Source organism: Rhipicephalus microplus, chromosome 6, assembly GCF_043290135.1.
Source record: "Rhipicephalus microplus isolate Deutch F79 chromosome 6, USDA_Rmic, whole genome shotgun sequence".
In the NCBI taxonomy this organism is placed as follows: Eukaryota; Metazoa; Arthropoda; class Arachnida; order Ixodida; family Ixodidae; genus Rhipicephalus; species Rhipicephalus microplus.
In genome coordinates, this window is record NC_134705.1 from 56046659 (window position 1) to 56063686 (window position 17028).

General features: G+C 45.8%; 1 protein-coding gene across 1 annotated transcript in view; it reads left to right on the plus strand.

Moving 5' to 3' along the window:
* LOC119167641 (luciferin 4-monooxygenase) overlaps nucleotides 1-17028 on the plus strand; it is a 105005-nt gene that overhangs the window by 50467 nt on the left and 37510 nt on the right. The window contains exon 6 of the mRNA XM_075865981.1: nucleotides 9746-9945. Within this exon, the coding sequence (XP_075722096.1) occupies nucleotides 9746-9945 (200 nt within the window). The remainder of the gene's footprint in view (nucleotides 1-9745; nucleotides 9946-17028) is intronic.

The following is a 17028-nucleotide window of genomic DNA, read 5'->3' on the forward strand; positions in this document are numbered from 1 at the left end:
TGAAGTCAATCCAGGGAGTCGCATATATGTGGAAGAGAGTACACGTCCTTTTTGAAATTTGTTCAGCTGGTGGTAATTGATGCAAAAACGCAGGGTCCCGTCCTTCTTCTTCACTAATATTACGGGTGATGTCCACGGACTTTTGAATGGCTAAACGATGTCACGATGCATTTCGTTGACTTGTTTCCTCAAGGCGTGGCAGTCATGCGTCGAGACTCGGTACAGGCTCTGTTGAATTGGAGGGCACTTTCTTCTGTTATGATGCAATGTTTCGCGACTTGAGTTTGTCGAATTCATGGTGATGACGAGAAGCAGTCTTTGAATTGCAAGAGCAGGGACTTGAGCTGGGCTTGCTAGCATTTCGAATGGCTGGGGTTGACAATAAAATATGGTTCAGCACCTCGATTCGTTGAAGCATCATCGGCAGCATGGAAGAAGGCGAGTTAATTGCTGGCCCCCACAAACTTGTGGATGTGGGCGACCGCTTTACCATGGTTGACGTGCCTATAATCACGATGGAAGCTTGTCAGCACTACCTTTGCTTCACCGTCACGCAGTTCAGCTATGCCCCTAGCGACGCAAATCTGACAGTTCAGAAGAAGGTGCTGATCGCTATTGACGACGCCTTCAAGGTTTTCGGTTGTTTCGGTGCCAATGAAATTGACGACGCTTAAGAAAAACGGCTCAGTGACCTGCTCTTCAGCACATGCAATGTGTGATTCCTTGGCATTGTAGGGGTAGGTAGCGCGTTTTTTGAGGTTAGTGTGATTAACCCAGACCTTATGTCGATGACAGCGCCATGTTGACTTAGAAAGTCAATTCCAAGTATCCCATCCCCGGAGCAATTTTGTAAGATTACAAAGATCGCAGGATAAGCCCGGTTTTTTACGGTGATTATTGCTGTGTGAACTCCAGCTGGCGTTCTTCAGGAGGACTGGAGTTGGAGACCTCCAGCGGTTATAATTTAGGGGCCTCGCCATGCAGTCACTCTTTTCAACCTCGTCACGCAAAACCCACTGACGATGGAATGATCGGCTCCGGTATCGATGAGAGCAGTGACGACGTGGCCATCGACTATTACGTCGAGGTCGCTGGTTCACCGTCTTGCGTACCAATTGGATCGTGGCGTCAGGTCATGGCGACGTCTATTTGCTCCGCTGTTTCTACGTTGCGTCTCGACGTCTTCTGCAGGCTGCGAACTTTCGACGTCAGGACCCTTTTTGTCTTGCGGCGGGTGCTTTCGATTTTGGGGGGGCGTCGTCGTCGGTGGTGACAGAGGATCTTCGGTAGGTCGTCGTACAGAACCGCATATCCATTGGTTGCTGCCCTTAGTTTTCCGAGTAAGGGCTCAATGGTCACCCCCGAACAGGGTTGGTGTACTGCCCTTGCTGCGGTCAGGCGTAGTGGCTTGGGGACGGCGAACGGTAAGGTTGTAAGGGTACCGACTGCGCTCCCGCGAGGTAGTCGGCAATGTCATGCAGTTGTTCACCCCGTTGTGGGCACGGCACGTTGGTGTCGAAGCCTCGTAGACCCATCTGTCGGTACTGGTGACGGTGGTAGGTGTTCTCGGCCTCGCTGCGATGGTAGCAGAGCGGGCGGCTGTCAGGTGCTCACCAAACGTCGGTTTTGCTCAGATCGCTGCGCTGGCCTTCTGGTAGGACGTTGATGGAGGTGGTGACAGCAGTAACGCCTGGCGACGAAAGTGCGACGGGGCGGCGTTTCGGCGTCCGTAAGGAGGAGGGGCACGATGGCGGGCTGCTGTGCCATAGCTCATGACTTGCAGCGGCGGCTCTGGAGGCTGAGCAACGCACAGTGATTGCTGGATCTCCTGGCTTACGACGTCCGCGATGAAGTCCACGTCCGCCTGCGCTGAAGGAAGCAATTTTAGCTGCTCTCCTTTCGTGATCACCCAGATAGTCTCACGCAAGTCGGTGGTTCCTAGCGCTTGTATCTCGGCGTGGCTTGTAGACGAGAAGTTACGGTTATAATGCCGCGTCCGCATTCTAATTCTCGAACCACTTCCGAGCAGCATCTTCTAATGCGAAATACACATGCTGAAGCTTGTCACCGTCGGTCCATCGATTTAAGATAGCGGCGCGGTGAAACCCTTCAATTCAGCTTTTTGGGTCTTCCAGAGGCGAACCACGGAAAGTTGGCGGCTCTTTGGCTTGCCGGAGAACGGCTAGGGTAGGCTGCATTAGGGTGGTCATTGTTGCTGCTGTCGATATCACAATCCGGGTCTGCCTGGTTCTTTCGAGTAGGAGCCCGTATTCTGGCTGCAGTCCCCTCTGCCTGCGGCTTGCTCGCTCTTTGGCATTGACGTTGGCATCTTCCTCGCGATGGGGGCTGGGTTCAAGGCTCGATGGGGGAGTCCGGTACATGGAAGAAGCAGCACTTCCACCAGAAGTCACGGGGTCGTGACGTGAAGATTGTAGCAGTTGCAGGTCGAATAATAAATTGTTTAGTTGAGCCAAACTTGTGGCAATGTAAAAAAAAACTCATATTACAGCAAAACGCTGGCACTGCCCCTCCGCAGTGGTCTAGTGGCAAAGGCCCTCGGCTGCTGACCCGCTCGTCGTGGGATCGAATCCCGGCTGCGGCGGCTACAATTCTGATGGAGGCGGAAATGTTGTAGGCTCATGTGCTCAGATTTGGATGAATGTTGTAGAACCCCAGGTGGTAGACATTTTCGGAGCACTCCCCTACGGCATCTCTCATCATCTTAGGGTAGTTTGAGGACGCCAATCTCCACATATCAATCAATCAATCAATCAATCAATCAATCAAAACACTGGCACTGAAAGCAGCAAGCAGAGCGTTGGTCGTCAATCAACTGACAAGCGGCAAAGCATGTCGGCATTCATACCCTTTGCTATCAAATATTCTAGCGTTATCGCTAACGGCGACGTAGGTTCCCGAATTATCTCTGATGTTTCTGAAGTGTGCGTCATCTTAACCAAATGATCTGCTTAAGCACTAAAGCTTTTCGAATCTCGTAGCTGCGGTTTTCGCTGAATGTAGTGCAACGGGGTGATAACAGAACTTGGATAAAGAAACGTGGTAATATTTTCAGAATTTAAAGTGCTCCTTAATTTCTTCATATATCCTCTAGAAGGATTTTTTTACCAGTGACATGTCAAACGTCGGCAAGTAAGTTACGATTAATGTTTTCCGGCTGTTCGCAGTGAAAGTAAAGCGGAGAAGGTTCCTTGTCACTTTCGTATCAATAAAAATTAAGAGGTGGTGTCCAATATCGAAATTTTGTCAAACCTTCCAGTCCGGAGGGGCAGGCACCATTGAGTATCCAAAACACTAGTAACATAGCCGTATTCTTGAAATAGTAGCCTAATTTTTATGCAATTCAGAGGTAAAGAATATTTATCAAATCAATATTCAATAACAAAAAATGTATCAGGGACAATGAACATTACAGGAAGTTCTAGAGAACCCCGGCGTGAGAGCATCGGACACCTGGTTTGTAAATATGCTTTGGTAACCTGGCGCCGATATCAACCACACTGTACTGAAGCTTTTAGGAGTTAAAGAATAGAAAGCATTCAAAACAAAAAAAACTCGGGAGAAGCACCTGAATTTTTTTGAATCCACATATGAAAAGCGTATCAGTAACTATAACAACTGCTGAATTATCTATGGAAAGTTTCCTCAGGGGTAAAATAATTGCTAAAATTTGTGCTAAAATACAGGAGTGTATTCGAGGAGACGTAACGACAATGGCCAAGACAATATCTCTGAAGAGGTGCATTTTATATTTTTTCTTCATACAAAGATCCATCTGTCGCAATTACAAAAACAATACCCAACGTTTTCAGAAAACGTTGACGATTCCTGACTGAAGTAAATAGCCTTCAAATAGGACTTTTATATGTCTTTTTGGTAGGAGTCTGGCATTAGGAGAAAACATAATATAAAATTCATTTTTTGTTTTCACCAATGACTCAATTTAAACGATGCTGCATATTTTTACGTTTCAAGGTACTTGTGGCTCTTCAACAAAACTTGAGGCCTATGTACTCTAGAGCGCAGCTCATAACAGGATGTTCTGGGTTTAGAAATGAATATGAACTGTAAAAGTCTATGTGCAGAAGCGTAACTTTTTAATTATGGTAAATGGTAAGCATTCAGTATTCATAAGCTAGGGCGGGAGTTCCAAATTCTAGATATGCCACAATGTTTGCAGTATATTTCGAAACACCTAAAAAACCTAGTCGAGCTTTTCATTCTAATATAACGAGAAGATTAGTAGAGTAGGCTGCCATTGAGATTTTAAAACGCAACACACTTCGAGAATCGCTTGAAGATAAAAGGGAAAAATCAAAACTAGATTGTTTCTAGGTAGGTCAGTAAGGAGTCGAACAACTTTGCGAATAGTTTCAATGGCGCGATCTGCTTGAGATTTATTATGTATGATTTTGTTTCCACAACTCGGTTTTTTTTCATAATAAAGCACCCCTAAATATTTAACACAGTCTTTAAGTTAAATCGCATCTTGGCGATACTGAAGGGAAATAAAAATTCTAGAATGCGAAGGAAAAACCGTCACTGAGGTTTTGCTATGATTCAGTGTGATTTGAATAGGTTGAAACTATAATTCTTATATTCCTGAAGATGCTTGTAATATAGTGTGCAAAAATGAATGTCTCATGCACCAGTGAATAACGCAACGTCATCTGCATATATGTGAAGTTTAACGTTATTGCGAAGCAGAACTGAGCCTAATAACAAAAAGAATAAAACAAGATAAGGACGAAACCTTGGTATTCCCGTCTGTATTGACTATATTTTGGAGAATATAACTGTCGCTGGTAATAATAAAACGTTCTATCCTTTAGAAACAAACACATACACACATTAATAAATAAGACAGAACATTGACCCTTTCTATGAATTGAGCAAGGTTGCATATTTTACAGTGTCACATGCCTTAGCCAAATCTGAAGGTTCTAAGCCTGAAAGGGACGTCTGTGAAGAGCAAGCTTAGAGTGTTACTTTATATCTGTGGGCGCATCATATATTGAAGATGCACGTCTAGATCTGCTCTGACAAGAGTTATATCTGAGAAATATGCTATAAGTTCATTGATTTGAAGCTGTAATAACCCTTCAGTTATTTTTATTACAACAAAACTCAAGGTGATAGGTCCTATGGTATGAAGATGTGCACCTGTACCTTTCTTTTTAAGGCACGAGAGTTCTCAGAATTTTTCATTCTGGAGGAATCAAGCCAATCATTCTGGAGGATCCTATCAAAGTGAATGGCTGAATAGATTCAAAACTAACTGAGAAGGCGCTTCAATTAGCTTATTTACCATATATGTTTACATATATTTTGCAATGCCGTCTGGATCTGGAGCTGAATGAGGCAGAGACTGGACAGCGTGTTCAAATTCTCGTATAGATGGGCTCAAAAAATTGCCCACAAAAAGAGGTTTCGAAAATATTAATTCTAATTGCGTTGTGAAACAATTTTCCAAAACCAATGCTATACTGTCGTAAAATTAGCCATTTATTTATGAGTCAGCACAACAGACTCTGCTTTTTTAATTTAAGGAATAACTTTGAGACCTAAGAAATATAAAGAGAGATTCTTTGTTGCTAGATTTAGAAACACATAACAGTTTGTTGAGAATTCACTGCGAAAACAGTTCTTTCAAGCATAGGTTTGGTGTCTTTATTATGAATTTTTTAATATGGCACTTGTTAGTAAGACGATGTTCAATGAGGTCTTTGTGCGCCTGTACATTTGTTCACAATTTAAATTATATCGGACACTTACCGGTTTGCTTTCCGGTGAGGCTACAGTGAATGACCGGTTTTTCTTGTCACGTTTTGCCACCGAACTCATACTCATGGCTTCTACGCTAATTTCAGAAGCATTAAAAGAGACCAACGCTGACGGCACACTTTTTCAAATAGTTTTCCAATGGTCCCAGGGAGTATTTAAAGTCATTCAGTGATAGGCTGTTGATTGATATGTGGGGTTTAACGTCCCAAAACCACTATATGATTATGAGAGACGCCGTAGTGGAGGGCTCCGGAAATTTAGAGCATCTGGGGTTCTTTAACGTGCACCCAAATCTGAGTACACGGGCCTACAACATTTTCGCCTCCATCGGAAATGCAGCCGCCGCAGCCGGGATTTGAACCCGCGCCCTGCGGGTCAGCAGCCGAGTACCTTAGCCACTAGACCACCGCGGCGGGGCCAGTGATAGGCTGTCATCACTTATAGTCGAAGTATCAATCACCACTCAAGAAAAGATTAGAAGACATGAGATAGAGAATGACAAGTCTAACATAGATCTCGCATTACCTCGAATGAATGTAGCTACTTCCGAACTTATAAATATATGGCCATTCTTAATACTACAGTTCTATAAAAGTTTGCCTGATGCGACTGTACGGAATACGCTCGTTCTATGATGTGGACTCAAATCACAGATGTAGCAGGTTTGCACAAACTATGAAAGAAGTCCAAATATTATACTTTTTTTTCGCCAGTCGGAAAGCCGCTGTTCACAAAAATAAAGGTCGCACAGCCTCAAAGTACAAGTTGCACTACTAAAACTACGTAATCACATGGTATTGTACAGAAAACAATGTTCGATGTATGAAAAAAATTGGGTGACATGCAAAATGCTAGTCCAGCCTCTCAAGTATCACTACAAAAATATTTTTAATTTTGTAAATGTATTATTGCATTTGATGATAATCAAGCTTAATCTAATGCAGTGGCGTCCGGAAACTGTCACGTAATAACGTGTAACACTTTTGCGATAGCAAAAAGCATGAAACGGCAATTCCATTGAAGAACTCTAGGGTACTCTAATTAGGTTATACGCAAACAGCAGCAGCTGCTTTGTCTAAATTGGAAGAAATTCTGCGTATGTGAAGGTACCGCACTGGTTTAGTAAATTTCCGAGAAGGAACTGCGGAGGTTATCGCAGGTGCAAAGTTGATGGGGATCAAATGTTTAGACGTGCCAAGACATCGTGATGAGGTACAACCTGGTTGTTCCGTTTGTAAGGAACCCAGCGGGTGCTGTGGTTGGCACTGATAAAACGTTACCTTGGTGTGACCAGGAAGAGGAGGAAAGAAGGAGGAAGTAAAGAGAGGTTAGAAAGTTCTCAGACCGGCTGGATGCCCTGTACATGCCTGCATCTTTAGTCGGACTGACCAATAATGCATGGGATCTATGAGGCCCACCAGGTGCCCTTAAAATGAATTTTCGGTGATCTCGCCCATTTTGAGCGAATACATGTTTTCAATAGTTTTAACAATCCTGCTAATGCTACAGTGGCTTGTTTTACTGTGAGTCTCATCAATTATGTTAAATGAGGGATAAAACATGAGGCAAAACAGAAACCAAGACAACGATTGCCCCACCACCGTGGTCTAGTGGCTAAGGTTTTCGGCTGCTGACCAGGGCGTCGCGAGACCGAATCTCGTCCTCGGAAGCAGCAGTTTTGATAAAGGCGGAAATGTTGTAGGCCCATGTGCTCAGGTTTGGGTGCATGTTAAAGAACCCAAGGTGGTCGAAATTTTCGAAGCTCTTCACTACGACGTCTCTGATACTCATACGGTGCTTTTGTGAGGTTGAACCATACACATATGTCATCAAATTACACAGGAAGGTACACCGTTCTGGTTAGGCGCTCAACTCTCTGAATACGCTACGCGCCACCATGATTGGCCAATGTGTAAACGTAGCACACGTGCTTCTTTTATTGCGCGAAAAGCCCCGCCGCGGTGGTCTAGTGGCTAAGGTACTCGGCTGCTGACCCGCAGGGCGCGGGTTCGAATCCCGGCTGCGGCGGCTGCATTTCCGATGGAGGCGGAAATGTTGTAGGCCCGTGTGCTCAGATTTGGGTGCACATTAAAGAACCCCAGGTGGTCTAAATTTCCGGAGCCCTCCACTACGGCGTCTCTCATAATCATATAGTGGTTTTGGGACGTTAAACCCCACATATCAATCAATATTGCGCGAAAAGAAAACAGGCGACGTATTTTGACTTGAAATCAAGCTGTGCGAACATATTTGAACTTGTGACTAAGACCTTCAGCGATGATTGCAGCCTTTATCTGAGGGCAAGATTACCTTTTGATAGCAACCTACCAGTGCGTAAAGTGCGCCGCATCGATATCCTTTTTGCGAAATAATATGTGTGCTTTCTGCATGACCTAATGTCAACGAAGACTAACGTGGAGTGCTGTGTCTAAGTTAGACTAGCTTCGTATATTTTTGACATATGAAGAAATTATCACACGGTATGAAACTGACTGACAAAGCTGTGCTACGTTGCGTCATTGTTACCTCGTACAAGAAACCACGTGCTGCACCCGTATGCAGAGTGACGCTGCGTCACATTGATAGGGGGACCTCTATTCACAGGTATGATAAGAGAATTGGCTAATAATTGATTGTGGTTGCATGATTTCAATTTGATAAGTACGGTACCGAACGCAACACATGTTTAAAATTTATTGAATTCAATGACGTTCGAAGAATTGTTGAAGGTTGCCATTTGCCACATTTTACTTGTTCTAATATTACCAACCACTATACATAGCCTTCACAGATTACAAGAAGGCGTTTGATTCAGTAGAAATATCAGCCGTCGTGCAGACACTGCGGAATCAGGGCGTCGATAAAGTATATATAAACATCCTGGAAGAAATCTACAGGGTATCAACTGCTACCATAGTGCTTCATAAAGAAAGCAACAAACTACCAATCAAGAAGGGTGTAAGGCAGGGGGACACTCCCCAATGCTATTTACCGCGTGCTTACAGGAAGTTTTCAGAAGCCTAGAATGGGAACAGTTAAAGATGAAAGTTAATGAAGAGTACCTTAGTATTTTGCGCTTCGCCGATGACATTGCAATGCTGAGTAACTCAGGGGACGAATTGCAACTCATTATTACGGAGTTAGACAAGGAGAGCAGAAGAGTGGGTCTTAATATAATCTGCAGAAAACGAAAGTATTGTACAACAACCTCGTAAAAGAGCAGCGCTTCGAGATAGCTGACAGTGCACTTCAAGTTGTAAAAGACTGTCTACTTGGGGCATGTAATAAACGCGGAGCCAAACCACGAGATTGAAGTAACTAGAAAAATAGGAATGGGGTGGAGCACATTTGGCAAGCACTCTCAAATTATGACAGGTAGATTGCCACTATCCCCCAAAGAGAACGTATATAACAACTGTCTCTTGCCGGTACTTAGCTACGGAGCAGAAATCTGGAGACTTACAAAGAGGGTTCAGCTTAAACTGAGGACAACGCAGCAAACAATGGAAAGAAAAATGGTAGGTTTAACCTTAAGAGACAACAAGAGAGCAGAGTGGATTGGGAAAGACACAGGATTTTAAGATATCATAGCTGAAATCAAGAAGAGGAAATTGACATGGGCTGGGCATGTAGTGAGTAGACAGGATAACCACTGGTCATTAAGCGTAACTGACTGGATTCCCAGAGAAGGCAAGTGGGTTAAGGAAAGACAGAAGGTTAGGTGGGCAGATGAGATTAGGAAGTTTGCGGGTATAAATTGGCAGCAGCAAGCACAGGACCAGGTTAACTGGCGAAACATGGGAGAGGACTTTGTCCTGCAGTGGACGTAGTCAGGCTGTTGATGATGATGATGACTTGTTCCAAAGCAAAGGTGTTTATATATACTTTCTGTTACTTTCCTCTTCACCCAGATTTACGTCCTGTAATATTAATTTCCTGCCAGAAGGCATTTGTTGTAGGTGAGAAAAGATCTGACTTCAAGGACGTTCCTGAATTCAGCCAAAAGAATGAGTTACTGGATGATGACGAAACGTTTGACTCGGGAAACTGCACATTCGTGAAGTGGACTACGGGCACAACGGGTGCCCCTAAAGGTGTCGAATATAGTGAAGAACGCTTCGTCAGGATGATTTCTTGTGTTGCGTGAGTAGGAACGTGTTTCTCACAATATTATTATTATTATTATTATTAATAATATTATTATAGTTTACAAAACCAGTTCTCGTAATGTACATATTCTTCTCTTTTGTCTCTGTGAAGCCTCCCACACAATTTTGTATATTGCCATATATTTTTCACTGGTGGTCTATCTTTCTCTGTTTGTCTTTTATTCTTCCCATTTTCCGCTAATTTTTTCTAGTCTATGCGTTTTCACACCATGCATAATTTTTTGCAGACTGAATTGTATTGTTTCTTTTTATTGGTTTACATCTGTGTGCCCTAGCATAAAGACATTACGCTTGTTGTGGGCACGTTAAATAAATAAATTATGGAAAATAATTTTAAAATTATTTATATCATCATCATTATTACTATAATGGAAGTAAGCTGTTTAAGCCAGCCGCAAGATTTTTGTTTATCGTCCAAGAAATAGAAGAAGAAGAAGAAATTTATAACAAGAAAAAAATGGCAGCATATCCACGGATTGAATGATGGAGAGTGGGGCGAAGCATTCGCCCGTCCATTTGTCTTTGCTTCCATCCGTCCATGAGTCCGTCTGAGTGATTGTCTATGCGTCCATCCGCCCGTCCGTACATGCGTCTGTTCGCGCGTCCGTCCCTTCGTTCATTCATTCATCCACCCCTGCGTCTGTTCATGCATCCATCAATGCATGTGTCTGTTTGTCCATTTGTCCATCTATTCAACACTCTAAGTACCACCATCTTGCATCTTTTCATTATATATATATTCGATGGATGGATGGATGAATATGGCTGTACCCTTTAGATCGGGTGGTGGCTAGCGCCACCAAGCCGTAATACTTAATGAACCAAAAACTAATTTATTTTTTTCTTTAAAAAGTGAGTTTGAGGATTCGTACTTTGCAGTGAAGGGTTTAATTTTCACTCGTGCCCTGACTTTAGCCACCAATCAGATAACCTCCTTTAAATTAAGTCTACCCACTTAAAGTCTATTTTACCCTCCCGGTCCCTGAACCACAGTGCTTTGAAAAACTCTGCGCCATCATCCTGAACTATAGGGTGAAGCCTTTTACAGGACATTGTGAAGCGTTCGGCAGTTTTTTGTTCCTCTCAACACGCACTGCATACTGTGTCTACCCCTTCGTATTTGACCTGATATGACTTGGTTCGCAGTACTCCGTCCTGGCCTCAATCAATAGAGAACTACCCCGAGTATTATCATAGATTCTTTCCTTGGCAATTTCCTGCTTAAAAGTTTGATAGATCTCTAGTGCGGACTTTTTAATCATGCCCATTCTCCACATGTCAGTCTCCGTTTCCTTCACTTTTTTCTTAACCGATAGTTCTTTTTGGTTTGGCCACCTGTTGTTTCCTAAGTATTTACCAGTCAATTTTCTGGTTTGCTTCCTCCATTTTGTATCGACATTCTTCATGTACAAGTAGCCTAAAACCTTCCTAGCCCATTGCTCCTCCCCCATTTCTCTCAAACGCTTTTAAAATTTTATCTTGCTGCTAGCTTCCCTGCCCTCAAATGATTTCCATTCCATATCACCTCATACAGAAGCCCTGCCTATATAGAAGCATTGCCATCCAATGGACATTCCAAAAACTAAACGAGAGGTGGCACACGCACACTTTCTTACGGCTTGCGCTTCGTATCCACTTCCCACCTTTAACCACCTCGAGTTTATGGTATATACTAGTTCATTGTGTTCATGGCACTGCGGCTCAACGCTCGCTAAACCTTTCTAAAACTAAGGAGGTTACAGTATAACGTAGCAAACCCAGCGAGTATAACGTAGCAAACCTTTCTTGTCAGATTGCCAATGTAGATGCCAATGGCTGCTAATGGGGAATGAGAGACAGGAGCATTCGTCTTTTATTTAACGCGCACGCCGTGAACTTTTTATTTTTCAACAAAGGACAGGATGAATCACCCACCGGCACCACTTTGCAGGTCAAAAAGTAACACTGGTTACACACTACGACTGCGACTACTACTACGAGGGACGAACGGGTGCCACTTTAAGAAGCTCCGCCCCTAGAAAGAGAAGTAGGCCTAGAAAGTGGATTTCTAGACTGCTACTCCTCACGGGGGTAAAGAGAAAAGAAAGAAAAATGGGAGAGCATGATGAGGGGTGGTTGTGATATAGCGCAATGAACCACGCACACACTGTTCCGTTCGGTGTTGGACACGCACAAAACTCTCTACATTAGCTACATTATCAGGTTCACTAAAGACGGGAATCTAAACGTGTCTTGCCTTGAAAAGCGAGCAAATCCTTTAGAGGGCCCTGCGACAAATTTACAACATGTATTTTTGTTCAGTTCTTCTGGTGCTGTAGAACGCGCTAATACCGTTGCGCACATGGCAAAGCCGAAACTGATGGCGTTATATATTTAATTATATGTACAAACTACTTCGATTTCAGAAAATGACGACACACATCAGCTATTTTTGTTATAGGAAGTGCTTCATGTCAAGTGACGTGACAACAAACATCGTTCGCTTTTGAATGGCTGGACGCGAGAAATGGCATGCAATATTCATTGGTGGTAGCTGAGCCATACGAGCGGATGCTGAAAACAGCATAACGTTTTTATACTATCTCAGAAAGAAATCATTTTTGTTAGCAAGGAATGCAAGCCGAGAAGTGACGCCGCCCAAAGCGTATGCGCGTATCTAACCCAGTGTCACCGTGCGAGCGTCTGCTACCCGACGAACGTGGTTCGTAGTAACCTTGCTAAACAAGCCGTGAAAAAGAGCAGTAGGGAGATTCGTGTGAGGGCCACAATGAGGGGACATTTCTGTAATGCATTTATGAAGCGCACTTTGTGATCGGAAATGGTTTTTGACGTCAGCATGCAAGCGATCAAAATGCGAACGAGAACGTTTCTTGTCATCGTCTGCTCGAGTTTTGAACTTTGACGACTGACAACTTCACTTTCCGTTAACCAATTTTCATGATTCTTGTTGCATTCGTCTTAGTAATCATTGCTGCACGCGTTCCTGTGCCCCGCCGCGGTGGTCTAGTGGCTGAAGTACTCGGCTGCTGACCCGCAGGTCACGGGTTCGATTCCCGGCTGCGGCGGCTGCATTTCCGATGGAGGCGGAAATGTTGTAGGCCCGTGTACTCAGATTTGGGTGCACGTTAAGAAACCCCAGTTGGTCAAAATTTCCGGAGCCGTCCACTACGGCGTCTCTCATAATCAAATGGTGGTTTTGGGACGTTACACCCCACAAATCAATCAATGCACGCGTTCCTGTGAAAAATAAAGCTGCCCAAAAAGTGTCGCAGGTTCTTTCAAGCTACGTTGGGCGTGATCTAGACGTTATCTAACACCTAAAAGCTTCTCTACCAAAGTGGGTGGGCAGTCTAGGTCATCTGTGAGGCACTTCAGAGATTGTCTTTCGACTGCGTGCTCAGGATGTCTTACACGAGTCAGGGTGTCTTACGCGATGAAAACGCTGTAAACATTTTCATTGAATACTTTTACAATGTAGCCAACTTTTAGGGGCAAAGCTCCTTAGGCTGTGAGTCGCGCGTCTGCGATGTAGTGCGTCGTAGTAGGTAGCCACCTTCACAGCCGGAGTAGAGGAGCGGCACGTGCGCACTCATTTATATGGAGGAAAAAAACCCAAGCGCATTATATATGAAGAAAAAGATAGTTCTTTCTGATGAAATAACTTACACAAACGAGTATCTATGACTTGTTCTCCAATAAAACTTGGTCTATATTGGTTGCCAACTAAACACAACTTTTATCAGAAAGACGAACTTTGAGCACAATCTGACCAGAAAGGGTTGCCACATTAGACTCGCTTGGCGTAACTTCCTTGGTTTTAGCAAGGCTTAGCGAGTGTTGGACCGCAGTTCCATGAACTAGAGGCGGCACAAGGTAGGAACTAGACACGAAGCGCAAGCCATAGGAAAGCGCAAATGACGCTCTTCTAGCCCGAACGTGCCACTTCTCGTTTAGTCCTTGGAATGGCTGCTGGATAGCTGTACTTCTATATGATAAATATATGATGAAAAGATACAAGCTGGCGGTACTTGGAGTGTTCACTAGAAGGACGGACGGAATGACAGATGCATGGACAGAGAGACACACAGGTGCATAAATGAATAGACGGACAGACGCGTAAACGGTTGGATGGACGGAAGGACGAGCATACGGACGGATGCACAGATGGACGAACGGATGGATGGACGCATGGATGGACGCACGAACACGTGAACGCAGGGACGGACGAACAGAACGACGGATGGACGGATGGAAGCAAAGATGAACGGACGCACGAATGGTCGCATAGACGGAGCACGAACCAACGGAAGCGTGCACGAACTGAAGAATGGTTCGTCAAATGTATCACATACCTTCGGTGAATATGGTATGATTTTTTTTCGGACATTTCCCAGTCCACTTTCCTACAGGACTTCGTATCTAACTCAATATAGGTGGCACATATTTCTCCTGGCGGTTGCCCGCGTTGCGTGAGCACCTGTTTGATCTCTCTTTTTGTTGTAAAGACGATGAACAGATAACAGGGCAAAACTTTTATCTGGTACAATACTTGCCGATTGTATGTAAAAATACTTCGATTCATTCGCAAATTGGTATCGACACCCATGATGTAGGAGCGAATGACTATGCACAAGCTCCCCCACCCCTATCCCCTCTGTAGGTTAGCATACCAGTCTTCCTGGTTGACATCCCAGCCTTTCGTTTCCTTGATTTTTCTTCTTTCCTTACTTTTTATGACCAAAATGGTCTGCTTGAAAGTTCCTTAGATAAGGCAAATTCATTTTACTGAAATGTTTCTTTGTATCTTGTATGTATTGTCCTTCCCAGCGAATTAAATAAGCGTACTTCCAGAAAGCTTATTATGGTTTGTTTTAGCCACTTAGTAATGCTCTGTAGACATTTCACCGGTAGTGGTTCCTGCTTGTCCTTCCTGTCAATGCTGAAAGCCGCAGCTGAGCTTGCGGGTCGCCATCTTTCAACGAGCTTCGATACACACCTTTACTACACGCCTCCGCGCGATAGCGTAGACGCCGTTGTGAAGTTTTACCTTGTATAATACGAACTCATATCCACAATATCGATCAAATTGCTGATGTGCTAAAAACACGAGATACAAAGTGACCCCATGCTTCAGGTTTTGTGACGAAGTACCTCGCAGAACAGCAGGTTCAGATCCTGCGCGATCATATCCGTACTCATTGTGGTACACGTGGCTGGTAAGGAGCTTAGGATTAGGGCCTTGATACTGAGAAGGGCAGAAATGAACAAATATACAAAGAGTTAACACCACTTCCCAAAATGAACCCTGACGAGATGCTAAGGAGCAGCTTTGCTCAAGGGTGGCGTCAGGGTTGAACGGCGCTAACGCGGGTGCTGCGGTGAGTGTTTGAAGATTCGTTTGAAGCAACGGCTGACATAGGTTTTGAAGGTGACACGTCTTGGCATGTTTCAATGCATGCGTTAAGCATGCGTCTGGTTTATTGCGCGTAAACTGACGAGTCGTGTGGTGTAGCGAGGTGCGGTCGCGGCAGGTGTGGCGGGTGCCACAGCGGGCGTGGGGTAGGCTAAGGAGAGGTTGACGTCAGCGCCCACTACTAGGGCAGCGTGACCTCAACGTGCAGCTGCGGCGTGACCCAGTTGGCACCGTGCAAACAACTGCGGCGCATTTATACGGAGTAACAGCGTTACCCAGGTGTGATGGTTACGGACGTTCGTCACTATGTTTGTTGACAGCGGACGAAAAAGGATTCACATCAACAATGGATGCGAACAAAAGAAGCGTTATATTATACACTAGAGAACGAAGTGGCAGGTGAAAATAAAACTATATGTCCAACCCTACACGCCAAGCGTCACGCAACATGTATGAGAGTCAGACCTCTAGCATGCGGAGAGCTCGCGGCTACGCTTACTCCGAGTCCAGCGCGTAGAGTTCTCAGTTCGCAAAAGGAAAACGCTGCCTCACAGTTTGGGTCCCCGTCGTCCCGACATGATGCGATTGTCGACGTGCGCGAGGGCAAAGGTGGCACGGCTGGAGCGGCTGGAACGGCTTACGGCACACGGATGCGCTACCGTGTGCAGCGCCGTTTAGTCAGACGTCGCGGCCAGCAGTCAGGGTCGCAACTCCTGAGGTTCAGGGTCAGGCCCCGGCTCACGAGGACCACGCCAGGTAGGCCTCGTCCACGAACCTGCTCCCGGCCACTGCACCCAGGCAGGAGCCGTTCAGCAGGCCCCGTCCTTGCACCCTGTACCGGCCGGCGGACTCGACCCCGAGCGAACACGCCGGAGCTCGACCTAGCCGACACGTACGGGTCCGACGTCCGGCTCAGGAACGCTCCCAGGAACTCGTCCTCTCGAGCGGCGCACTGCTTCGTCTGCCTTCGTGGCCTCCACCCTCGAGCTCTCTTTTCCGCACGTGCCTTCTTGGCCAGGGCACCGCCAGGTACCCTCGGGTGCACCCTGCAGCTCATGAGCTCGTGGCCCACGTCCGAGTCTGGCCCGTTGCTCGGCACCGCTCGGCGATCCTAGATTCAGCCAGTCTCTCCCCTGGCATCTGAATCCTCGGCCACCCTTAACCTCGCCCGGCTCCGTGGTTCTCCGAACACACGCCCGCGTCTCGCCCGGCAGAACGTCTCGCTCGTCCCTTGCCGAAGTGCGACGCTCTGGTGACACTGGCGCTTGATGGCGTAGGTGCGACTACGGAGCAGTCAACCCGCATAGGAGACGCGATGCTCCATGCGGGGCATGGCCAGCCCGTCCAGCGAAGAGCGTGCGCCGAGACGCGATGCTCGACGCAACCGTGACCATTAGCCAGGCCACGTTCATCGCTGTGTTGAACGGCTGACCGTGGAGACGCCTCGCCGAGATCCGCGATGCCCTCGGCAAGGAAGAGAACAGCAGGCCAGGCCGCGCCCCGAGATGCAGTACTCGTGCCGGCAACGCCGCCCCAGCTGGTAGTTGGACGGCAGTAGCGTGGACGGCCGCGTTCCCTGGCCGGAACCTGGATCGCCTGCGTCCGACGCTTCGGCCCGCTGTCTCCCGTCTGCCGCTGCTTCGG